Source organism: Crinia signifera, chromosome 9, assembly GCF_055691185.1.
Source record: "Crinia signifera chromosome 9, ASM5569118v1, whole genome shotgun sequence".
NCBI classification, from domain to species: Eukaryota; Metazoa; Chordata; class Amphibia; order Anura; family Myobatrachidae; genus Crinia; species Crinia signifera.
The window spans coordinates 166010988-166033480 of record NC_139225.1 but is presented as its reverse complement, the minus strand read 5'-3'; the positions used below and the strand labels follow the sequence as shown (position 1 = coordinate 166033480).

The following is a 22493-nucleotide window of genomic DNA, read 5'->3' as shown; positions in this document are numbered from 1 at the left end:
TGTACACACAGCTAGCCTACCGCTATATACACAGATACTGGGGGAATGTACATATATAACAGGCGTTGTATGTACACAGCTGGCCAACCGCTATATACAGATACTGGGGGAAATGTACATATATAACAGGCGTTGTATGTACACAGCCGGCCAACCGCTATATACAGATACTTGGGGAATGTACATATATAACAGGCGTTGTATGTACACAGCCAGCCTACCGCTATATACAGATACTGGGGGAATGTACATATATAACAGGCGCTGTATGTACACAAAGCTAGCCTACCGCTATATACAGATACTGGGGGAATGTACATATATAACAGGCGTTGTATGTACACAGCCAGCCTACCGCTATATACAGATACTGGGGGGAATGTACATATATAACAGGCGTTGTATGTACACAGCCAGCCTAACGCTATATACAGATACTGGGGGGAATGTACATATATAACAGGCGTTGTATGTACACAGCCAGCCTACCGCTATATACAGATACTGGGGGAAATGTACATATATAACAGGCGTTGTATGTACACAGCCGGCCAACCGCTATATACAGATACTTTGGGAATGTACATATATAACAGGCGTTGTATGTACACAGCCGGCCTACCGCTATATACAGATACTGGGGGAATGTACATATATAACAGGCATTGTATGTACACAGCCAGCCTACCGCTATATACAGATACTGGGGGAATGTACATATATAACAGGCATTGTATGTACACACAGCTAGCCTACCGCTATATACACAGATACTGGGGGAATGTACATATATAACAGGCATTGTATGTACACAGCCGGCCTACCGCTATATACAGATACTGGGGGAATGTACATATATAACAGGCGTTGGATGTACACAGCCAGCCTACCGCTATACACAGATACTGGGGGAATGTACATATATACAGTAACAGGCGTTGTATGTACACAGCCAGCCTACCGCTATACACAGATACTGGGGGAATGTACATATATAACAGGCGTTGTATGTACACACAGCTAGCCTACCGCTATATACAGATACTGGGGGAATGTACATATATAACAGGCGTTGTATGTACACAGCCAGCCTACCGCTATATACAGATACTGGGGGAATGTACATATATAACAGGCATTGTATGTACACAGCCGGCCTACCGCTATATACACAGATACTGGGGGAATGTACATATATAACAGGCGTTGTATGTACACAGCCAGCCTACCGCTATATACAGATACTGGGGGAATGTACATATATAACAGGCGTTGTATGTACACACAGCTAGCCTACCGCTATATACACAGATACTGGGGGAATGTACATATATAACAGGCATTGTATGTACACAGCCAGCCTACCGCTATATACAGATACTGGGGGAATGTACATATATAACAGGCATTGTATGTACACACAGCTAGCCTACCGCTATATACAGATACTGGGGGAATGTACATATATAACAGGCGTTGTATGTACACACAGCTAGCCTACCGCTATAAACACAGATACTGGGGGAATGTACATATATAACAGGCGTTGTATGTACACACAGCTCGCCTACCGCTATATACACAGATACTGGGGGAATGTACATATATAACAGGCGTTGTATGTACACAGCCAGCCTACCGCTATATACACAGATACTGGGGGAATGTACATATATAACAGGCGTTGTATGTACACACAGCCGGCCTACCGCTATATACAGATACTGGGGGGAATGTACATATATAACAGGCGTTGTATGTACACAGCCGGCCTACCGCTATATACAGATACTGGGGGAATGTACATATATAACAGGCGTTGTATGTACACAGCCAGCCTACCGCTATATACAGATACTGGGGGAATGTACATATATAACAGGCGTTGTATGTACACACAGCTAGCCTACCGCTATATACAGATACTGGGGGAATGTACATATATAACAGGCGTTGTATGTACACACAGCTAGCCTACCGCTATAAACACAGATACTGGGGGAATGTACATATATAACAGGCGTTCTATGTACACACAGCTCGCCTACCGCTATATACACAGATACTGGGGGAATGTACATATATAACAGGCGTTCTATGTACACACAGCTAGCCTACCGCTATATACAGATACTGGGGGAATGTACATATATAACAGGCGTTGTATGTACACACAGCTAGCCTACCGCTATAAACACAGATACTGGGGGAATGTACATATATAACAGGCGTTGTATGTACACAGCCGGCCTACCGCTATATACACAGATACTGGGGGAATGTACATATATAACAGGCGTTGTATGTACACAGCCAGCCTACCGCTATATACACAGATACTGGGGGAATGTACATATATAACAGGCGTTGTATGTACACACAGCCGGCCTACCGCTATATACAGATACTGGGGGGAATGTACATATATAACAGGCGCTGTATGTACACAGCCGGCCTACCGCTATATACAGATACTGGGGGAATGTACATATATAACAGGCGTTGTATGTACACACAGCCAGCCTACCGCTATATACACAGATACTGGGGGGAATGTACATATATAACAGGCGTTGTATGTACACACAGCTCGCCTACCGCTATATACACAGATACTGGGGGAATGTACATATATAACAGGCGTTGTATGTACACAGCCAGCCTACCGCTATATACACAGATACTGGGGGAATGTACATATATAACAGGCGTTGTATGTACACACAGCCAGCCTATTGCTATATACAGATACTGGGGGAATGTACATATATAACAGGCGTTGTATGTACACAGCCAGCCTACCGCTATATACAGATACTGGGGGAATGTACATATATAACAGGCATTGTATGTACACAGCCGGCCTACCGCTATATACAGATACTGGGGGGAATGTACATATATAACAGGCGTTGTATGTACACAGCCAGCCTACCGCTATATACACAGATACTGGGGGAATGTACATATATAACAGGCGTTGTATGTACACACAGCCAGCCTATTGCTATATACAGATACTGGGGGAATGTACATATATAACAGGCGTTGTATGTACACAGCCAGCCTACCGCTATATACAGATACTGGGGGAATGTACATATATAACAGGCGTTGTATGTACACACAGCCAGCCTACCGCTATATACACAGATACTGGGGGAATGTACATATATAACAGGCGTTGTATGTACACAGCCAGCCTACCGCTATATACACAGATACTGGGGGAACGTACATATATAACAGGCGTTGTATGTACACAGCCAGCCTACCGCTATATACAGATACTGGGGGAATGTACATATATAACAGGCATTGTATGTACACAGCCGGCCTACCGCTATATACACAGATACTGGGGGAATGTACATATATAACAGGCATTGTATGTACACAGCCAGCCTACCGCTATACACAGATACTGGGGGAATGTACAGAAAATAAAATGGTGTGCCAGAAGCATTGCGAGCCAAGTGAGCGATGCACAGGAAACTGTGTCCATGTCGACATTCGGGTAAAAAAAAAAAAACTGAAAAAACCCATGTTGATTTTTAACCTAATGCTTGTGTCGACTTATTGACCTGTCGACCTAGACCCATGTCGACCAACATTCTGTAGACCAAACTATCCTAACCCCCCCTCTACAGGCCCAAGATCCTTGTGGGGTAGCTCGGTGTGGTGAGGAGAGTGTGGCGGAGTTTTCCTGTGAATCCTGTTTGTATAGTAGCTTTATAAGTGTCTTCTTGTGAGTGTCATTTTTATTAGCAGTCTTCAGTCATTAGCCCTTATTAAATACATTCTCAAATGGACAAAACCATGTGCACTGCAGGTGGGGCAGATGTAACATGTGCAGAGAGAATTAGATTTGGGTGGGGTTTTACTTCAAAGTGAGATCTATATTGCAATGTAAAAATAAAACAGCCAGTATTTACCCTGCACAGAAACAAAATAACTCATCCAAATCTAATTCTCTCTGCACATGTTACATCTGCCCCCTGCAGTGCAGCATGGTTCTGTCCATTAGAGAAAGAATTTGATTTGACAAGTGAACCAGAATAAGGGCCATTGTGTGTGTGTGTGTGTGTGTGTGTGTGTGTGTGTGTGTGTGTGTTTAAAGGCCATTTAGAAGGCACACTTGTGCATGTGAGTAGCTGAGGGCTAATATGTGAAAATCCACATGTGAAATACTCCTTATATTTGAGTATTTTATTTTACGATCTGTATTTGTGTACACACACACAATTCCCGATACGTATTATTAGAAAATTCAAAAGAACTGGAATAATGTAAAATACAAGGTGTATTCTTTCCATGGCATATTTATTAGTATAACTACAGGAATACGAATTGTATTATCGCCCGTAATTAGTATATATCTAAATTAGGAATACATGCCCGTATTTCTAAACAGCCTGAACACAAGTACGCCAATTTCTACCGGGTTTTGCTTAGTAAATTTCCCCCACTGCCTCCTATATAGAAGATTGGGCCTTCCGGAACCCAGAGGACCGGCCAATCCAGGGCGGGGACCCGGGCCAATCCAGGGCGGGGACCCGGGCCAATCCAGGGCGGGGACCCGGGCCAATCCAGGGCGGGGACCCGGGCCAATCCAGGGCGGGGACCCGGGCCAATCCAGGGCGGGGACCCGGAGGGCCGGGCCAATCCAACGAGAACCGGCCACAAAGGACATAGCATTTACCCAGGGCATCTCCGCAGCACATCTTGGAGGGAGAAGGGGTAGACCAGACAGTGACAGTGGAGACAATCCATCATTATATAGTCCCGCTGGATGGATGGTGTGTGGTGCCAAATCGGACTGAGGGACAGACAACCATCCAGGCATAGTCTTCAAGCATGATGGTATTTGTAGTTCCACAACAGATGGAGTCTACGCACTTAGGAGCCAACATTCCTGCTGTACAATTATACAAGTGGGAGAAGCATCAATATGAGAGTCAGGATTCCCCAAGGAAAGTACCCAGAAGCCCCAGATACCCAGGTGGTGGCACTGTATATGTGGTAATGAAGGCACCCTGGGCACAGGCTGCGCTGGGTGCTGGGATTATGCCCTAACATGCCAGCTGCAGATGTGGGCACTTCCAGATTACTCCTAAAGTGAAAAGTGACAATAATTTAAGAGGCAGGACCAGCCTTGCCAGCTTGGCGCCAGGTCTGCGTCTGGCCGGGTATTACAGGGTAATTAGAGAGACACATGACAGCATTTCCGAGCATCTCATTGGACGTACCAGCTCCAACCACTCCTATACACCACCCAGGTGACAGCGGCCCACCTGGGGAGAATCTGGACTTAGAAGTCTCAGCCTGGTTTGGTCACAAGAACCCACGAGCACAGAACCAGGGTCACACCGTTGTCATAACCTTCAGTGACCCCGTGTGAAATCTCATTATCTTTTTTTTAAGTGCCTGGGAGGCTTTCACCTTAAACACTTGTGGGCGTCCTTCTGGGGGAAGCTGCAAAGGCCAGACCAGGCCGCCCTCCTCCTCCTTCTCTTCCCCTTCCGAATCCTCCCTGGCTTCTCCCTCTGGGACTCCTGCGCTAATCTCTGCGGTGGATCTCCACTTCCTGCAGGGAGGACCGATCCTTATGGGTGGGCCTCTAGCGTCTCTGCCCAGAGTGTAACAGCGGGCGCCTCGGGGATCCCCCCATTCCTGCACAAAGCCACTATGATCTGCCCACCCTTCAGTCTGGGACCTGGCATTTGCCCAACTCTCTTTATGATTCCTGGGATGAACCCACCCGTCTATGTTACCCCTGGATCCCTCCCAAGCTTCCGTATGGACCCCGAGATCTGCGTTTTCCTCTGGCCGCTGAGTAGGGTCCCTCAGGCTCGTCTCCGATAAGGATCGGGGAGTCCTGCGCCCGCCTCTTTTCCGTGGGGGCTCCTCAGCGGAAAGGCATTTCCTCGGGGGTCTGGGTGGAGACCCCTCCACACTGTGACCCTTTAAGAGAGGGGGGTGCTTTCTGCGTGGGCCCCGGTGAGGTGGGGTGTAAGAGGCATTCGATATTCTACAGACAGGAGCAGGGGGGGGCGGACGCTCAGCCGACACAGAGCGCAGGTAGGGGGCTCGGAGCTGACGACGCAGAAGAGACAGGATATAGCCTTCAGCACGGCGAGTGGGAGCTGGGGGAGGAGGGGTTGGAGGAGGAGGAGGAGGAGGAGATGAGGGAGAGGGGTAAGGAGCAGACATTGAACGAGGCACCAGGAGGCGAGAAGAGGAGGAACGAGGGTGATGGGATCCCACAACCAGATCACCTGAGGGTAGAAAGAAGAGTAAATAAGAGGACAGGGGATGCAGGAAACGGGATATCCTCAGGCTAGTCACCGTGCTCCTCACCTGCACTCTTGGGGCGCTCATTGGCGTATTGCATGCGAGCCTCTGTCTGCCCGGCGCGAGATGGACGATCCACAAACACGTCACATGACTCGGGGCCTTCTGCGTCGTACTCCGCTGTGGAGAACAGGAATCGTCGCCATGATATGGTATATAATATATATCTAGCATTCCTGCACTATAATGTGTCGCAGATCCCCACACTGCGCAGCAAACCCGGAACCCAAGCAGTGACTGCCAATCTGTGCAACCATCCCACATGTGCCAGTCTGGTATGCCAGATGGCACTTACAGGCCGGTAGCGCTGTACCCCTGCACCCACGCAGACACAGAACATGCAGAGCACAGAGTATACTGGGGAGGGGAGAAAATGCTCAGACAATAGTGTTACCGCCACGCCTATGGAGTCACAGTCCACAACATGTACAGGCGGCCAACACCCCCCAGGGTATTTGGGCATTTCTCCTGGGCAGTCACAGACCGCAATGGGCACACTAGCCAGGACAGTGTATTACAGAAAAGCAACGCCAAGCAGTGGTAGAGATGATCATTTTATTCCTCCAAATAGGGCTCAAAGAGGTATGGGTGGGGCTGTGCAGGTGCAAAATAGGGAGTTACCTCCCGGGGGGGGGGGGGGGGGCGCTGTGCAGGTGCGACACAGGGCATTACCTCCCGGGGGACTGTGCTATACAGGTGTGACACAGGGTGTTACCTCCCCAAGGGCAGCGCTGTACAGGTGCGACACAGGGCGTTACCTCCTGGGGGACTGTGCTGTACAGGTGTGACACAGGGCACTATCTCCTGGGGGACTGTGCTGTACAGGGAGTTACCTCCTCGGAGACTGTGCTGTACAGGTGTGACACAGGGCACTATCTCCTGGGGGACTGTGCTGTACAGGTGTGACACAGGGCACCATCTCCTGGGGGACTGTGCTGTACAGGGAGTTACCTCTTTGGGGACTGTGCTGTACAGGTGTGACACAGGGCACTATCTCCTGGGGGACTGTGCTGTACAGGTGTGACACAGGGCACTATCTCCTGGGGGACTGTGCTGTACAGGGAGTTACCTCCTCGGGGACTGTGCTGTACAGGTGTGACACAGGGCACTATCTCCTGGGGGACTGTGCTGTACAGGTGTGACACAGGGCACTATCTCCTGGGGGACTGTGCTGTACAGGTGTGACACCGGGAGTTACCTCCCCGGGGACTGTGCTGTACAGGTGTAACACAGGGAGTTACCTCCCCGGGGAGGCCGCACTGTACAGGTGCGACACAGGGCATTACCTCCTCGGGGACCATGCTGTACAGGTGTGACACAGGGCACTATCTCCTGGGGGACTGTGCTTTACAGGTGTGACACCGGGAGTTACCTCCCCGGGGACTGTGCTGTACAGGTGTAACACAGGGAGTTACCTCCCCGGGGAGGCCGCACTGTACAGGTGCGACACAGGGCATTACCTCCTCGGGGACTGTGCTGTACAGGTGTGACACAGGGCACTATCTCCTGGGGGACTGTGCTGTACAGGTGTGACACAGGGCACTATCTCCTGGGGGACTGTGCTGTACAGGGAGTTACCTCCTCGGGGATTGTGCTGTACAGGTGTGACACAGGGCACTATCTCCTGGGGGACTGTGCTGTACAGGTGTGACACAGGGCACTATCTCCTGGGGGACTGTGCTGTACAGGTGTGACACAGGGCACTATCTCCTGGGGGACTGTGCTGTACAGGGAGTTACCTCCTCGGGGATTGTGCTGTACAGGTGTGACACAGGGCACTATCTCCTGGGGGACTGTGCTGTACAGGTGTGACACAGGGCACTATCTCCTGGGGGACTGTGCTGTACAGGGAGTTACCTCCTCGGGGACTGTGCTGTACAGGTGTGACACAGGGCACTATCTCCTGGGGGACTGTGCTGTACAGGTGTGACACAGGGCACTATCTCCTGGGGGACTGTGCTGTACAGGGAGTTACCTCCTCGGGGACTGTGCTGTACAGGTGTGACACAGGGCACTATCTCCTGGGGGACTGTGCTGTACAGGTGTGACACCGGGAGTTACCTCCCCGGGGAGGCCGCACTGTACAGGTGCGACACAGGGCATTACCTCCTCGGGGACCATGCTGTACAGGTGTGACACAGGGCACTATCTCCCGGGGGACTGTGCTGTACAGGTGTGACAGTGTATCATGGCTGTCAGGCCTCAGGTGTGACCATGCTGTGGAAACACACAAGGTCTGAGGAAGGTATGTGTACCATCATGAAGCAGGGACAATGTAACACTACACAGCACTGGTACTGCCCATATATGGACAGACAGCATCAGCAGAAATTAATTCCAGCGATTCCCGTGTGATGAGAATGCTGCGCCTGCTGTCTGATCTGATGGATCCGGTCTACAGAGCAGGATTCCGAGGCATCAGCAGTTACCCCAGGTAACCCCAATAACTCCTAAGTGCCCGGACAGAAATACCCTGTACACCTTCAGCAAGCTCAACAGCCATAACATTCCACCCATAACAGCGTCCCTACGCAGGGTGTCATCACTGCCTGATCTACACACTGTGCGACACCCCCCCAGCTCTGCACCCCGCGATATCACAACTCGATCCTTCTATCAATCTTCCTCTTTACATCAGGAAGCCACAGACTGAGAGTTATATAGTGGGAGGAGCAGGGTCCCCAGCAGCACAGAGTATATCAGGAGATGAGTGATGTGTCCGTGAGGACAGGGCTGCATGTGACAGGGGCAGTGACATGATGTGAGGAGGGGAACGGAGGCAGCAGGAAGCCACAGACTGAGAGTTATACAGTGGGAGGAGCAGGGTCCCCAGCAGCACAGAGTATATCAGGAGATGAGGGATGTGTCAGTGAGGACAGGACTGCATGCGACAGGGGCAGTGACATGATGTGAGGAGGGGAACGGAGGCAGCAGGAAGCCACAGACTGAGAGTTATATAGTGGGAGAAACAGGATCCCCAGGAGCACAGAGTATATCAGGAGATGAGTGATGTGTCAGTGAGGATAGGGCTGCATGTGACAGGGGCAGTGACATGATGTGAGGGGAATGGACGCAGCAGGAAGCCACAGACTGAGAGTTATATAGTGGGAGGAGCAGGATCCCCAGCAGCACAGAGTATATCAGGAGATGAGTGATGTGCCAGTGAGGACAGGGCTACATGTGACAGGGACAGTGACATGATGTGAGGAGGGGAACGGAGGCAGCAGGAAGCCACTGACTAAGAGTTATATAGTGGGAGGAGCAGGGTCCCCAGCAGCACAGAGTATATCAGGAGATGAGTGATGTGTCAGTGATGACAGGGCTGCATGTGACAGGGGCAGTGACATGATGTGAGGAGGGGAACGGAGGCAGCAGGAAGCCACAGACTGAGAGTTATATAGTGGGAGGAGCAGGATCCCCAGCAGCACAGAGTATATCAGGAGATGGGGTATGTGTCAGTGAGGACAGGGCTGCATGTGACAGGGACAGTGACATGTGAGGAGGTGAATGGAGGCAGCAGGAAGTCACAGATTGAGAGTTATATAGTGGGAGGAGCAGGGTCCCCAGCAGCACAGAGTATATCAGGAGATGAGTGATGTGTCAGTGAGGACAGGGCTGCATGTGACAGGGACAGTAACATGATGTGAGGAGGGGAATGGGGGCAGCAGGAAGCCACTGACTAAGAGTTATATAGTGGGAGGAGCAGGGTCCCCAGCAGCACAGAGTATATCAGGAGATGAGGGATGTGTCAGTGAGGACAGGGCTGCATGTGACAGGGGCAGTGACATGATGTGAGGAGGGGAACGGAGGCAGCAGGAAGCCACAGACTGAGAGTTATATAGTGGGAGGAGCAGGATCCCCAGCAGCACAGAGTATATCAGGATATGAGTGATGTGTCCGTGAGGATAGGGCTGCATGTGACAGGGACAGTGACATGATGTGAGGAGGGGAATGGAGGCAGCAGGAAGCCACAGACTGAGAGTTATATAGTGGTAGGAGCAGGGTCCCCAGCAGCACAGAGTATATCAGGAGATGAGTGATGTGTCAGTGAGGACCGGGCTGCATGTGACAGGGGCAGTGACATGATGTGAGGAGGGGAATGGGGGCAGCAGGAAGCCACAGACTGAGAGTTATATAGTGGGAGGAGCAGGGTCCCCAGCAGCACAGAGTATATCAGGAGATGAGTGATGTCAGTGAGGACAGGGCTGCATGTGACAGGGGCAGTGTCATGATGTGAGGAGGGGAATGGGGGCAGCAGGAAGCCACAGACAGAGTTATATAGTGGGATCAGCAGGGTCCCAGCAGCACAGAGTATATCAGGAGATGAGTGATGTGTCAGTGAGGACAGGGCTGCATGCGACAGGGGCAGTGACATGATGTGAGGAGGGGAATGGAGGCAGCAGGAAGCCACAGACTGAGAGTTATATAGTGGGAGGAGCAGGGTCCTCAGCAGCACAGAGTATATCAGGAGATGAGTGATGTGTCAGTGAGGACAGGGCTGCATGTGACAGGGGCAGATGATGTGAGGACGGGAATGGAGGCAGCAGGAAGCCACAGACTGAGAGGTATATAGTGGGAGGAGCAGGGTCCCCAGCAGCACAGAGTATATCAGGAGATGAGTGATGTGTCAGTGAGGACAGGGCTGCATGTGACAGGGGCAGTGACATGATGTGAGGAGGGGAATGGTGGCAGCAGGAGGCCACAGACTGAGAGTTATATAGTGGGAGGAGCATGGACCCAGCAGCACAGAGTATATCAGGAGATGAGTTATGTGTCAGTGAGGACAGGGCTGCATGTGGCTGGGGCAGTGACATGATGTGAGGAGGGGAATGGAGGCAGCAGGAAGGCACAGACTGAGAGTTATATAGTGGGGGAGCAGGGTCCCCAGCAGCACAGAGTATATCAGGAGATGGCGGATGTGTCAGTGAGGACAGGTCTGCATGTGACAGGGGCAGTGATATGATGTGAGGAGGGGAATGGTGGCAGCAGGAGGCCACAGACTGAGAGTTATATAGTGGGAGGAGCATGGACCCAGCAGCACAGAGTATATCAGGAGATGAGTTATGTGTCAGTGAGGACAGGGCTGCATGTGACAGGGGCAGTGACATGATGTGAGGAGGGGAATGGAGGCAGCAGGAAGCCACAGACTGAGAGTTATATAGTGGGAGGAGCAGGATCCCCCCAGCAGCACAGAGTATATCAGGAGATGGCGGATGTGTCAGTGAGGACAGGTCTGCATGTGACAGGGGCAGTGATATGATGTGAGGAGGGGAATGGGGGCAGCAGGAAGCCACAGACAGAGTTATATAGTGAGAGGATCAGGGTCCCCAGCAGCACAGAGTATATCAGGAGATGAGGGATGTGTCAGTGAGGACAGGGCTGTGTGTGACAGGGGCAGTGACATGATGTGAGGAGGGGGAATGGAGGCAGCAGGAAGCCACAGACTGAGAGTTATATAGTGGGAGGAGCAGGGTCCCCAGCAGCACAGAGTATATCAGGAGATGAGTGATGTCAGTGAGGACAGGGCTGCATGTGACAGGGGCAGTGTCATGATGTGAGGAGGGGAATGGGGGCAGCAGGAAGCCACAGACAGAGTTATATAGTGGGATCAGCAGGGTCCCAGCAGCACAGAGTATATCAGGAGATGAGTGATGTGTCAGTGAGGACAGGGCTGCATGCGACAGGGGCAGTGACATGATGTGAGGAGGGGAATGGGGCAGCAGGAAGCCACAGACTGAGAGTTATACAGTGGGAGGAGCAGGGTCCCCAGCAGCACAGAGTATATCAGGAGATGAGTGATGTGTCAGTGAGGACAGGGCTGCATGTGACAGGGGCAGTGACATGATGTGAGGAGGGGAATGGAGGCAGCAGGAAGCCACAGACTAAGAGTTATATAGTGGGAGGAGCAGGGTCCCAAGCAGCACAGAGTATATCAGGAGATGAGTGATGTGTCAGTGAGGACAGGGCTGCATGTGACAGGGGCAGTGACATGATGTGAGGACGGGAATGGAGGCAGCAGGAAGCCACAGACTGAGGGCAGTATTCAATGGAGATATTCTCCGTGCACGGCGAGCATTTTTTTTTGCTCGCCGTGCACTCTCCGTGTTCCGGAGGGCTCGTTGCCTCTCCTGCTGCCACTATTCAATGTTTATAAGACTCGCCGCCACTCGCGGCGAGTCTTAACCCCTGCAGCGGACGAGCGTCCGCAGCAGGGAGCTGACAGGGACGTGGCATCCAGGGAGATTAAAGTCTCCCTGGATGCCACAGAACATATGTGAGGGTAGGGGGCCCCCCTGGGACCCAGGCAGCACAGGCTGCCCCCCTCTATAGCCAGCGGGGGACCCAGTATTCACTGTACCCGAACGTGCTTCGGGTGCAGTGAATATATGAATATCTAATGAGCGGCTCGAGCGCTCCGGCCCCCTGCTGGCTGCACTGTGTAAAAAAAAGAAAAAAAAAAATGTAAAAAAATATTTTTTTAAAAATTAAATATATATTCATGTGCTATAGGCACATGAATAAAAATAACATGGCCCTCCACAGAAAAAAAAACCTGATTTTTTGACACCAAAATTAAAAAAAACATCCTTTTAGTTTAAAAGTTCACATTCCTGCTCTCCATCAAAAGATGGAGAATTTCTTCACGGAGAGAGACGGCGAGAATCACTAAGAAAGACGGAGAATATTTCACATTGAATAGGGTGGCTCGCCTTTGGAGAAAAAAAACCTCTCTCCACGGCGAAAAAAGCACAAGTTCTCCACAAAAGACGGAGAACTTTTCTCATTGAATACTGCCCTGAGAGGTATATAGTTGGAGGAGCAGGGTCCCCAGCAGCACAGAGTATATCAGGAGATGAGTGATGTGTCAGTGAGGACAGGGCTGCATGTGACAGGGGCAGTGACATGATGTGAGGAGGGGAATGGTGGCAGCAGGAGGCCACAGACTGAGAGTTATATAGTGGGAGGAGCATGGACCCAGCAGCACAGAGTATATCAGGAGAGGAGTTATGTGTCAGTGAGGACAGGGCTGCATGTGACAGGGACAGTGACATGATGTGAGGAAGGGAATGAAGGCAGAAGGAAGCCACAGACTGAGAGTTATATAGTGGGAGAAGCAGGGTCCCCAGCAGCACAGAGTATATCAGGAGATGAGGGATGTGTCAGTGAGGACAGGGCTGCATGTGACAGGGGCAGTGACATGATGTGAGGAGGGGAATGGGGGCAGCAGGAAGCCACAGACTGAGAGTTATATAGTGGGGGAGCAGGGTACCCAGCAGCACAGAGTATATCAGGAGATGGGGGATGTGTCAGTGATGACAGAGCTGCATGTGACAGGGGCAGTGACATGATGTGAGGAGGGGAATGGGGGCAGCAGGAAGCCACAGACTGAGAGTTATATAGTGGGAGGAGCAGTGTCCCCAGCAGCACAGAGTATATCAGGAGATGAGTGATGTGTCAGTGAGGACAGGTCTGCATGTGACAGGGGCAGTGACATGATGTGAGGAGGTGGATGGAGGCAGCAGGAAGCCACAGACTGAGAGTTATATAGTGGGAGGAGCAGGGTCCCAGCAGCACAGAGTATATCAGGAGATGAGGGAAGTGTCAGTGATGACAGGGCTGCATGTGACAGGGGCAGTGACATGATGTGAGGAGGGGAATGGGGGCAGCAGGAAGCCACAGACTGAGAGTTATATAGTGGGAGGAGCAGGGTCCCCAGCAGCACAGAGTATATCAGTAGATGAGTGATGTGTCAGTGATGACAGGGCTGCATGTGACAGGGGCAGTGACACGATGTGAGGAGGGGAATGGAGGCAGCAGGAAGCCACAGACTGAGAGAGTTATATAGTGGGAGGAGCAGAGTCCCCAGCAGCACAGAGTATATCAGGAGATGAGTGATGTGTCAGTCAGGACACAGCTGCATGTGACAGGGGCAGTGACATGATGTGAGGATGGGAATGGAGGCAGCAGGAAGCCACAGACTGAGAGTTATATAGTGGGAGGAGCAGTATCCCCAGCAGCACAGAGTATATCAGGAGATGAGTGATGTATCAGTCAGGACAGGGCTGCATGTGACAGGGGCAGTGACATGATGTGAGGAGGGGAATGGAGGCAGCAGGAAGCCACAGACTGAGAGTTATATAGTGGGAGGAGCAGGGTCCCAGCAGCACAGAGTATATCAGGAGATGAGGGAAGTGTCAGTGAGGACAGGGCTGCATGTGACAGGGACAGTGACATGATGCGAGGAGAGGAATGGAGGCAGCAGGAAGCCACAGACTGAGAGTTATATAGTGGGAGGAGCAGGGTCCCCAGCAGCACAGAGTATATCAGGAGATGAGTGATGTGTCAGTGAGGACCGGGCTGCATGTGACAGGGGCAGTGACATAATGTGAGGAGGGGAATGGGGGCAGCAGGAAGCCACAGACTGAGAGTTATATAGTGGGAGGAGCAGGGTCCCCAGTAGCACAGAGTATATCAGGAGATGGGGGATGTGTCAGTGATGACAGAGCTGCATGTGACAGGGGCAGTGACATGATGTGAGGAGGGGAATGGAGGCAGCAGGAAGCCACAGACTGAGAGTTATATAGTGGGAGGAGCAGGGTCCCCAGCAGCACAGAGTATATCAGGAGATGAGTGATGGGTCAGTGAGGACAGGGCTGCATGTGACAGGGGCAGTGAAATGATGTGAGGAGGGGAATAGGGGCAGCAGGAAGCCACAGACTGAGAGTTATATAGTGGGAGGAGCAGGGTCCCCAGCAGCACAGAGTATATCAGGAGATGAGGGATGTGTCAGTGAGGACAGGGCTGCATGTGACAGGGGCAGTGACATGATGTGAGGAGGGGAATGGAGGCAGCAGGAAGCCACAGACTGAGAGTTATATAGTGGGAGGAGCAGGGTCCCCAGCAGCACAGAGTATATCAGGAAATGAGTGATGTGTCAGTGATGACAGGGCTGCATGTGACAGGGGCAGTGACATGATGTGAGGAGGGGAATGGAGGCAGCAGGAAGCCACAGACTGAGAGTTATATAGTGGGAGGAGCAGGGTTCCCAGCAGCACAGAGTATATCAGGAGATGAGTGATGGGTCAGTGAGGACAGTGCTGCATGTGACAGGGGCAGTGACATGATGTGAGGAGGGGAATGGAGGCAGCAGGGAGCCACAGACTGAGAGTTATATAGTGGGAGGAGCAGGGTCCCCAGCAGCACAGAGTATATCAGGAGATGAGGGATGTGTCAGTGAGGACAGGGCTGCATGTGACAGGGGCAGTGACATGATGTGAGGAGGGGAATGGAGGCAGCAGGAAGCCACAGACTGAGAGTTATATAGTGGGAGGAGCAGGATCCCGAGCAGCACAGAGTATATCAGGAGATGAGGGATGTGTCAGTGAGGACAGGGCTGCATGTGACAGGGGCAGTGACATGATGTGAGGAGGGGAATGGAGGCAGCAGGAAGCCACAGACTGAGAGTTATATAGTGGGAGGAGCAGGATCCCCAGCAGCACAGAGTGTATCAGGAGATGAGTGATGGGACAGTGAGGACAGGGCTGCATGTGACAGGGGCAGGGAAATGATGTGAGGAGGGGAATGGGGGCAGCAGGAAGCCACAGACTGAGAGTTATATAGTGGGAGGAGCAGGATCCCCAGCAGCACATAGTATATCAGGAGATGAGGGATGTGTCAGTGAGGACAGGGCTGCATGTGACAGGGGCAGTGACATGATGTGAGGAGGGGAATGGGGGCAGCAGGAAGCCACAGACTGAGAGTTATATAGTGGGAGGAGCAGGATCCCCAGCAGCACAGAGTATATCAGGAGATGAGTGATGTGTCAGTGAGGACAGTGCTGCATGTGACAGGGGCAGTGACATGATGTGAGGAGGGGAATGGGGGCAGCAGGAAGCCACAGACTGAGAGTTATATAGTGGGAGGAGCAGGGTCTCCAGCAGCACAGAGTATATCAGGAGATGAGTGATGTATCAGTGAGGACAGGGCTGCATGTGACAGGAGCAGTGACATGATGTGAGGAGGGGAATGGGGGCAGCAGGAAGCCACAGACTGAGAGTTATATAGTGGGAGGAACAGGGTCTCCAGCAGCACAGAGTATATCAGGAGATGAGTGATGTATCAGTGAGGACAGGGCTGCATGTGACAGAGGCAGTGACATGATGAGAGGAGGGGAATGGAGGCAGCAGGAAGCCACATACTGAGTGTTATATAGTGGGAGGAGCAGGATCCCCAGCAGCACAGAGTGTATCAGGAGATGAGTGATGGGACAGTGAGGACAGGGCTGCATGTGACAGGGGCAGGGAAATGATGTGAGGAGGGGAATGGGGGCAGCAGGAAGCCACAGACTGAGAGTTATATAGTGGGAGGAGCAGGATCCCCAGCAGCACAGAGTATATCAGGAGATGAGTGATGTGTCAGTGAGGACAGGGCTGCATGTGACAGGGGCAGTGACATGATGTGAGGAGGGGAATGGGGGCAGCAGGAAGCCACAGACTGAGAGTTATATAGTGGGAGGAGCAGGGTCCCCAGCAGCACAGAGTATATCAGGAGATGAGTGATGTGTCAGTGAGGACAGGGCTGCATGTGATAGGGGCAGTGATGTGATGTGAGGAGGGGAATGGGGGCAGCAGGGAGCCACAGACTGAGAGTTATATAGTGGGAGGAGCAGGGTCCCCAGCAGCACAGAGTATATCAGGAGATGAGTGATGGGTCAGTGAGGACAGTGCTGCATGTGACAGGGACAGTGACATGATGTGAGGAGGGGAATGGGGGCAGCAGGAAGCCACAGACTGAGAGTTATATAGTGGAAGGAGCAGGGTCCCCAGCAGCACAGAGTATATCAGGAGATGAGTGATGTGTCAGTGAGGACAGGGCTGCATGTGACAGGGGCAGTGACATGATGTGAGGAGGGGAATGGAGGCAGCAGGAAGCCACAGACTGAGAGTTATATAGTGGAAGGAGCAGGGTCCCCAGCAGCACAGAGTATATCAGGAGATGAGTGATGTGTCAGTGAGGACAGGGCTGCATGTGACAGGGGCAGTGACATGATGTGAGGAGGGGAATGGAGGCAGCAGGAAGCCACAGACTGAGAGTTATATAGTGGAAGGAGCAGGGTCCCCAGCAGCACAGAGTATATCAGGAGATGAGTGATGGGTCAGTGAGGACAGGGCTGCATGTGACAGGGACAGTGACATGATGTGAGGAGGGGAATGGAGGCTGCAGGAAGCCACAGACTGAGAGTTATATAGTGGGAGGAGCAGGGTCCCCAGCAGCACAGAGTATATCAGGAGATGAGTGATGTGTCAGTGAGGACAGGGCTGCATGTGACAGGGGCAGTGACATGATGTGAGGAGGGGAATGGGGCAGCAGGAAACCACAGACTGAGAGTTATATAGTGGGAGGAGCAGGATCCCCAGCAGCACAGAGTATATCAGGAGATGAGTGATGGGTCAGTGAGGACAGGGCTGCATGTGACAGGGGCAGTGACATGATGTGAGGAGGGGAATGGAGGCAGCAGGAAGCCACAGACTGAGAGTTATATAGTGGGAGGAGCAGGGTCCCCAGCAGCACAGAGTATATCAGGAGATGAGTGATGTGTCAGTGAGGACAGGGCTGCATGTGACAGGGGCAGTGACATGATGTGGGGAGGGGAATGGGGGCAGCAGGAAGCCACAGACTGAGAGTTATATAGTGGAAGGAGCAGGGTCCCCAGCAGCACAGAGTATATCAGGAGATGAGTGATGTGTCAGTGATGACAGGGCTGCATGTGACAGGGGCAGTGACATGATGTGAGGAGGAGAATGGAGGCAGCAGGACGCCACAGACTGAGAGTTATATAGTGGGAGGAGCAGGGTCCCCAGCAGCACAGAGTATATCAGGAGGTGAGTGATGTGTCAGTGAGGACAGGGCTGCATGTGACAGGGGCAGTGACATGATGTGAGGAGGGGAATGGGGGCAGCAGGAAGCCACAGACTGAGAGTTATAGGGTCCCCAGCAGCACAGAGTATATCAGGAGATGGGGGATGTGTCAGTGAGGACAGGGCTGCATGTGACAGGGGCAGTGACATGATGTGAGGAGGGGAATGGGGGCAGCAGGAAGCCACAGACTGAGAGTTATATAGTGGGAGGAGCAGGGTCCCCAGCAGCACAGAGTATATCAGGAGATGAGTGATGTGTCAGTGAGGACAGGGCTGCATGTGACAGGGACAGTGACATGATGTGAGGAGGGGAATGGAGGCAGCAGGAAGCCACAGACTTAGAGTTATATAGTGGGAGGAGCAGGGTCCCCAGCAGTACAGAGTATATCAGGAGATGAGGGATGTGTCAGTGAGGACAGGGCTGTATGTGACAGGGGCAGTGACATGATGTGAGGAGGGGAATGGAGGCAGCAGGAAGCCACAGACTGAGAGTTATATAGTGGGAGGAGCAGGATCCTCAGCAGCACAGAGTATATCAGGAGAGGAGTGATGGGTCAGTGAGGACAGGGCTGCATGTGACAGGGACAGTGACATGATGTGAGGAGGGGAATGGAGGCTGCAGGAAGCCACAGACTGAGAGTTATATAGTGGGAGGAGCAGGGTCCCCAGCAGCACAGAGTATATCAGGAGATGAGTGATGTGTCAGTGAGGACAGGGCTGCATGTGACAGGGGCAGTGACATGATGTGAGGAGGGGAATGGGGCAGCAGGAAACCACAGACTGAGAGTTATATAGTGGGAGGAGCAGGATCCCCAGCAGCACAGAGTATATCAGGAGATGAGTGATGGGTCAGTGAGGACAGGGCTGCATGTGACAGGGGCAGTGACATGATGTGAGGAGGGGAATGGAGGCAGCAGGAAGCCACAGACTGAGAGTTATATAGTGGGAGGAGCAGGGTCCCCAGCAGCACAGAGTATATCAGGAGATGAGTGATGTGTCAGTGAGGACAGGGCTGCATGTGACAGGGGCAGTGACATGATGTGGGGAGGGGAATGGGGGCAGCAGGAAGCCACAGACTGAGAGTTATATAGTGGAAGGAGCAGGGTCCCCAGCAGCACAGAGTATATCAGGAGATGAGTGATGTGTCAGTGATGACAGGGCTGCATGTGACAGGGGCAGTGACATGATGTGAGGAGGAGAATGGAGGCAGCAGGACGCCACAGACTGAGAGTTATATAGTGGGAGGAGCAGGGTCCCCAGCAGCACAGAGTATATCAGGAGGTGAGTGATGTGTCAGTGAGGACAGGGCTGCATGTGACAGGGGCAGTGACATGATGTGAGGAGGGGAATGGGGGCAGCAGGAAGCCACAGACTGAGAGTTATAGGGTCCCCAGCAGCACAGAGTATATCAGGAGATGGGGGATGTGTCAGTGAGGACAGGGCTGCATGTGACAGGGGCAGTGACATGATGTGAGGAGGGGAATGGGGGCAGCAGGAAGCCACAGACTGAGAGTTATATAGTGGGAGGAGCAGGGTCCCCAGCAGCACAGAGTATATCAGGAGATGAGTGATGTGTCAGTGAGGACAGGGCTGCATGTGACAGGGACAGTGACATGATGTGAGGAGGGGAATGGAGGCAGCAGGAAGCCACAGACTTAGAGTTATATAGTGGGAGGAGCAGGGTCCCCAGCAGTACAGAGTATATCAGGAGATGAGGGATGTGTCAGTGAGGACAGGGCTGTATGTGACAGGGGCAGTGACATGATGTGAGGAGGGGAATGGAGGCAGCAGGAAGCCACAGACTGAGAGTTATATAGTGGGAGGAGCAGGATCCTCAGCAGCACAGAGTATATCAGGAGAGGAGGGATGTGTCCGTGAGGACAGGGCTGCATGTTACAGGGGCAGTGACATGATGTGAGGAGGGGAATGGAGGCAGCAGGAAGCCACAGACTGAGAGTTATATAGTGGGAGGAGCAGGTCCCCAGCAGCACAGAGTATATCAGGAGATGAGTGATGTGTCAGTGAGGACAGGGCTGCATGTGACAGGGGCAGTGACATGATGTGAGGAGGGGAGTGGAGGCAGCAGGAAGCCACAGACAGAGTTATATAGTGGGAGGAGCAGAGTCCCCAGCAGCACAGAGTATATCAGGAGATGAGTGATGTGTCAGTGATGACAGGGCTGCATGTGACAGGGGCAGTGACATGATGTGAGGAGGGGAATGGAGGCAGCAGGAAGCCACAGACTGAGAGTTATATAGTGGGAGGAGCAGGGTCCTCAGCAGCACAGAGTATATCAGGAGATGAGTGATGTGTCAGTGAGGACAGGGCTGCATGTGACAGGGACAGTAACATGATGTGAGGAGGGGAACGGAGGCAGCAGGAAGCCACTGACTAAGAGTTATATAGTGAGAGGAGCAGGGTCCCCAGCAGCACAGAGTATATCAGGAGATGAGGGATGTGTCAGTGAGGACAGGGCTGCATGTGACAGGGGCAGTGACATGATGTGAGGAGGGGAACAGAGGCAGCAGGAAGCCACAGACTGAGAGTTATATAGTGGGAGGAGCAGGATCCCCAGCAGCACAGAGTATATCAGGATATGAGTGATGTGTCCGCGAGGATAGGGCTGCATGTGACAGGGACAGTGACATGATGTGAGGAGGGGAATGGAGGCAGCAGGAAGCCACAGACTGAGAGATATATAGTGGGAGGAGCAGGGTCCCCAGCAGCACAGAGTATATCAGGAGCTGTGTGATGTGTCAGTGAGGACAGGGCTGCATGTTACAGGGGCAGTGACATGATGTGAGGAGGGGAATGGAGGCAGCAGGAGGCCACAGACTGAGAGTTATATAGTGGGAGGAGCAGGATCCCCCCAGCAGCACAGAGTATATCAGGAGATGGCGGATGTGTCAGTGAGGACAGGTCTGCATGTGACAGGGGCAGTGATATGATGTGAGGAGGGGAATGGGGGCAGCAGGAAGCCACAGACAGAGTTATATAGTGAGAGGATCAGGGTCCCCAGCAGCACAGAGTATATCAGGAGATGAGGGATGTGTCAGTGAGGACAGGGCTGTGTGTGACAGGGGCAGTGACATGATGTGAGGAGGGGGAATGGAGGCAGCAGGAAGCCACAGACTGAGAGTTATATAGTGGGAGGAGCAGGGTCCCCAGCAGCACAGAGTATATCAGGAGATGAGTGATGTCAGTGAGGACAGGGCTGCATGTGACAGGGGCAGTGTCATGATGTGAGGAGGGGAATGGGGGCAGCAGGAAGCCACAGACAGAGTTATATAGTGGGATCAGCAGGGTCCCAGCAGCACAGAGTATATCAGGAGATGAGTGATGTGTCAGTGAGGACAGGGCTGCATGCGACAGGGGCAGTGACATGATGTGAGGAGGGGAATGGGGCAGCAGGAAGCCACAGACTGAGAGTTATACAGTGGGAGGAGCAGGGTCCCCAGCAGCACAGAGTATATCAGGAGATGAGTGATGTCAGTGAGGACAGGGCTGCATGTGACAGGGGCAGTGACATGATGTGAGGAGGGGAATGGGGCAGCAGGAAGCCACAGACTGAGAGGTATATAGTGGGAGGAGCAGGGTCCCCAGCAGCACAGAGTATATCAGGAGATGAGTGATGTGTCAGTGAGGACAGGGCTGCATGTGACAGGGGCAGTGACATGATGTGAGGAGGGGAATGGTGGCAGCAGGAGGCCACAGACTGAGAGTTATATAGTGGGAGGAGCATGGACCCAGCAGCACAGAGTATATCAGGAGATGAGTTATGTGTCAGTGAGGACAGGGCTGCATGTGGCTGGGGCAGTGACATGATGTGAGGAGGGGAATGGAGGCAGCAGGAAGGCACAGACAGAGTTATATAGTGGGGGAGCAGGGTCCCCAGCAGCACAGAGTATATCAGGAGATGAGTGATGTGTCAGTGAGGACAGGGCTGCATGTGACAGGGGCAGTGACATGATGTGAGGAGGGGAATGGAGGCAGCAGGAAGCCACAGACTGAGAGTTATATAGTGGGAGGAGCAGGATCCCCCCCAGCAGCACAGAGTATATCAGGAGATGGCGGATGTGTCAGTGAGGACAGGTCTGCATATGACAGGGGCAGTGATATGATGTGAGGAGGGGAATGGGGGCAGCAGGAAGCCACAGACAGAGTTATATAGTGAGAGGATCAAGGTCCCCAGCAGCACAGAGTATATCAGGAGATGAGGGA

The 22493-nt window shown here is 52.5% G+C and overlaps 1 protein-coding gene across 1 annotated transcript in view; it reads right to left on the bottom strand.

Annotated features, from left to right (window-relative positions):
- Nucleotides 1–4306: 4306 nt before the first annotated feature.
- The window catches only part of DACT3 (dishevelled binding antagonist of beta catenin 3), a 38455-nt gene continuing 20268 nt past the window's right edge, over nt 4307–22493 (bottom strand). The window contains exons 3-4 of the mRNA XM_083160398.1: nt 6361–6474; nt 4307–6278 (exon numbers count right to left, since the gene is read on the bottom strand). Of these exons, the coding sequence (XP_083016524.1) occupies nt 5365–6278; nt 6361–6474 (1028 nt within the window). The 3' untranslated portion in view covers nt 4307–5364. The remainder of the gene's footprint in view (nt 6279–6360; nt 6475–22493) is intronic.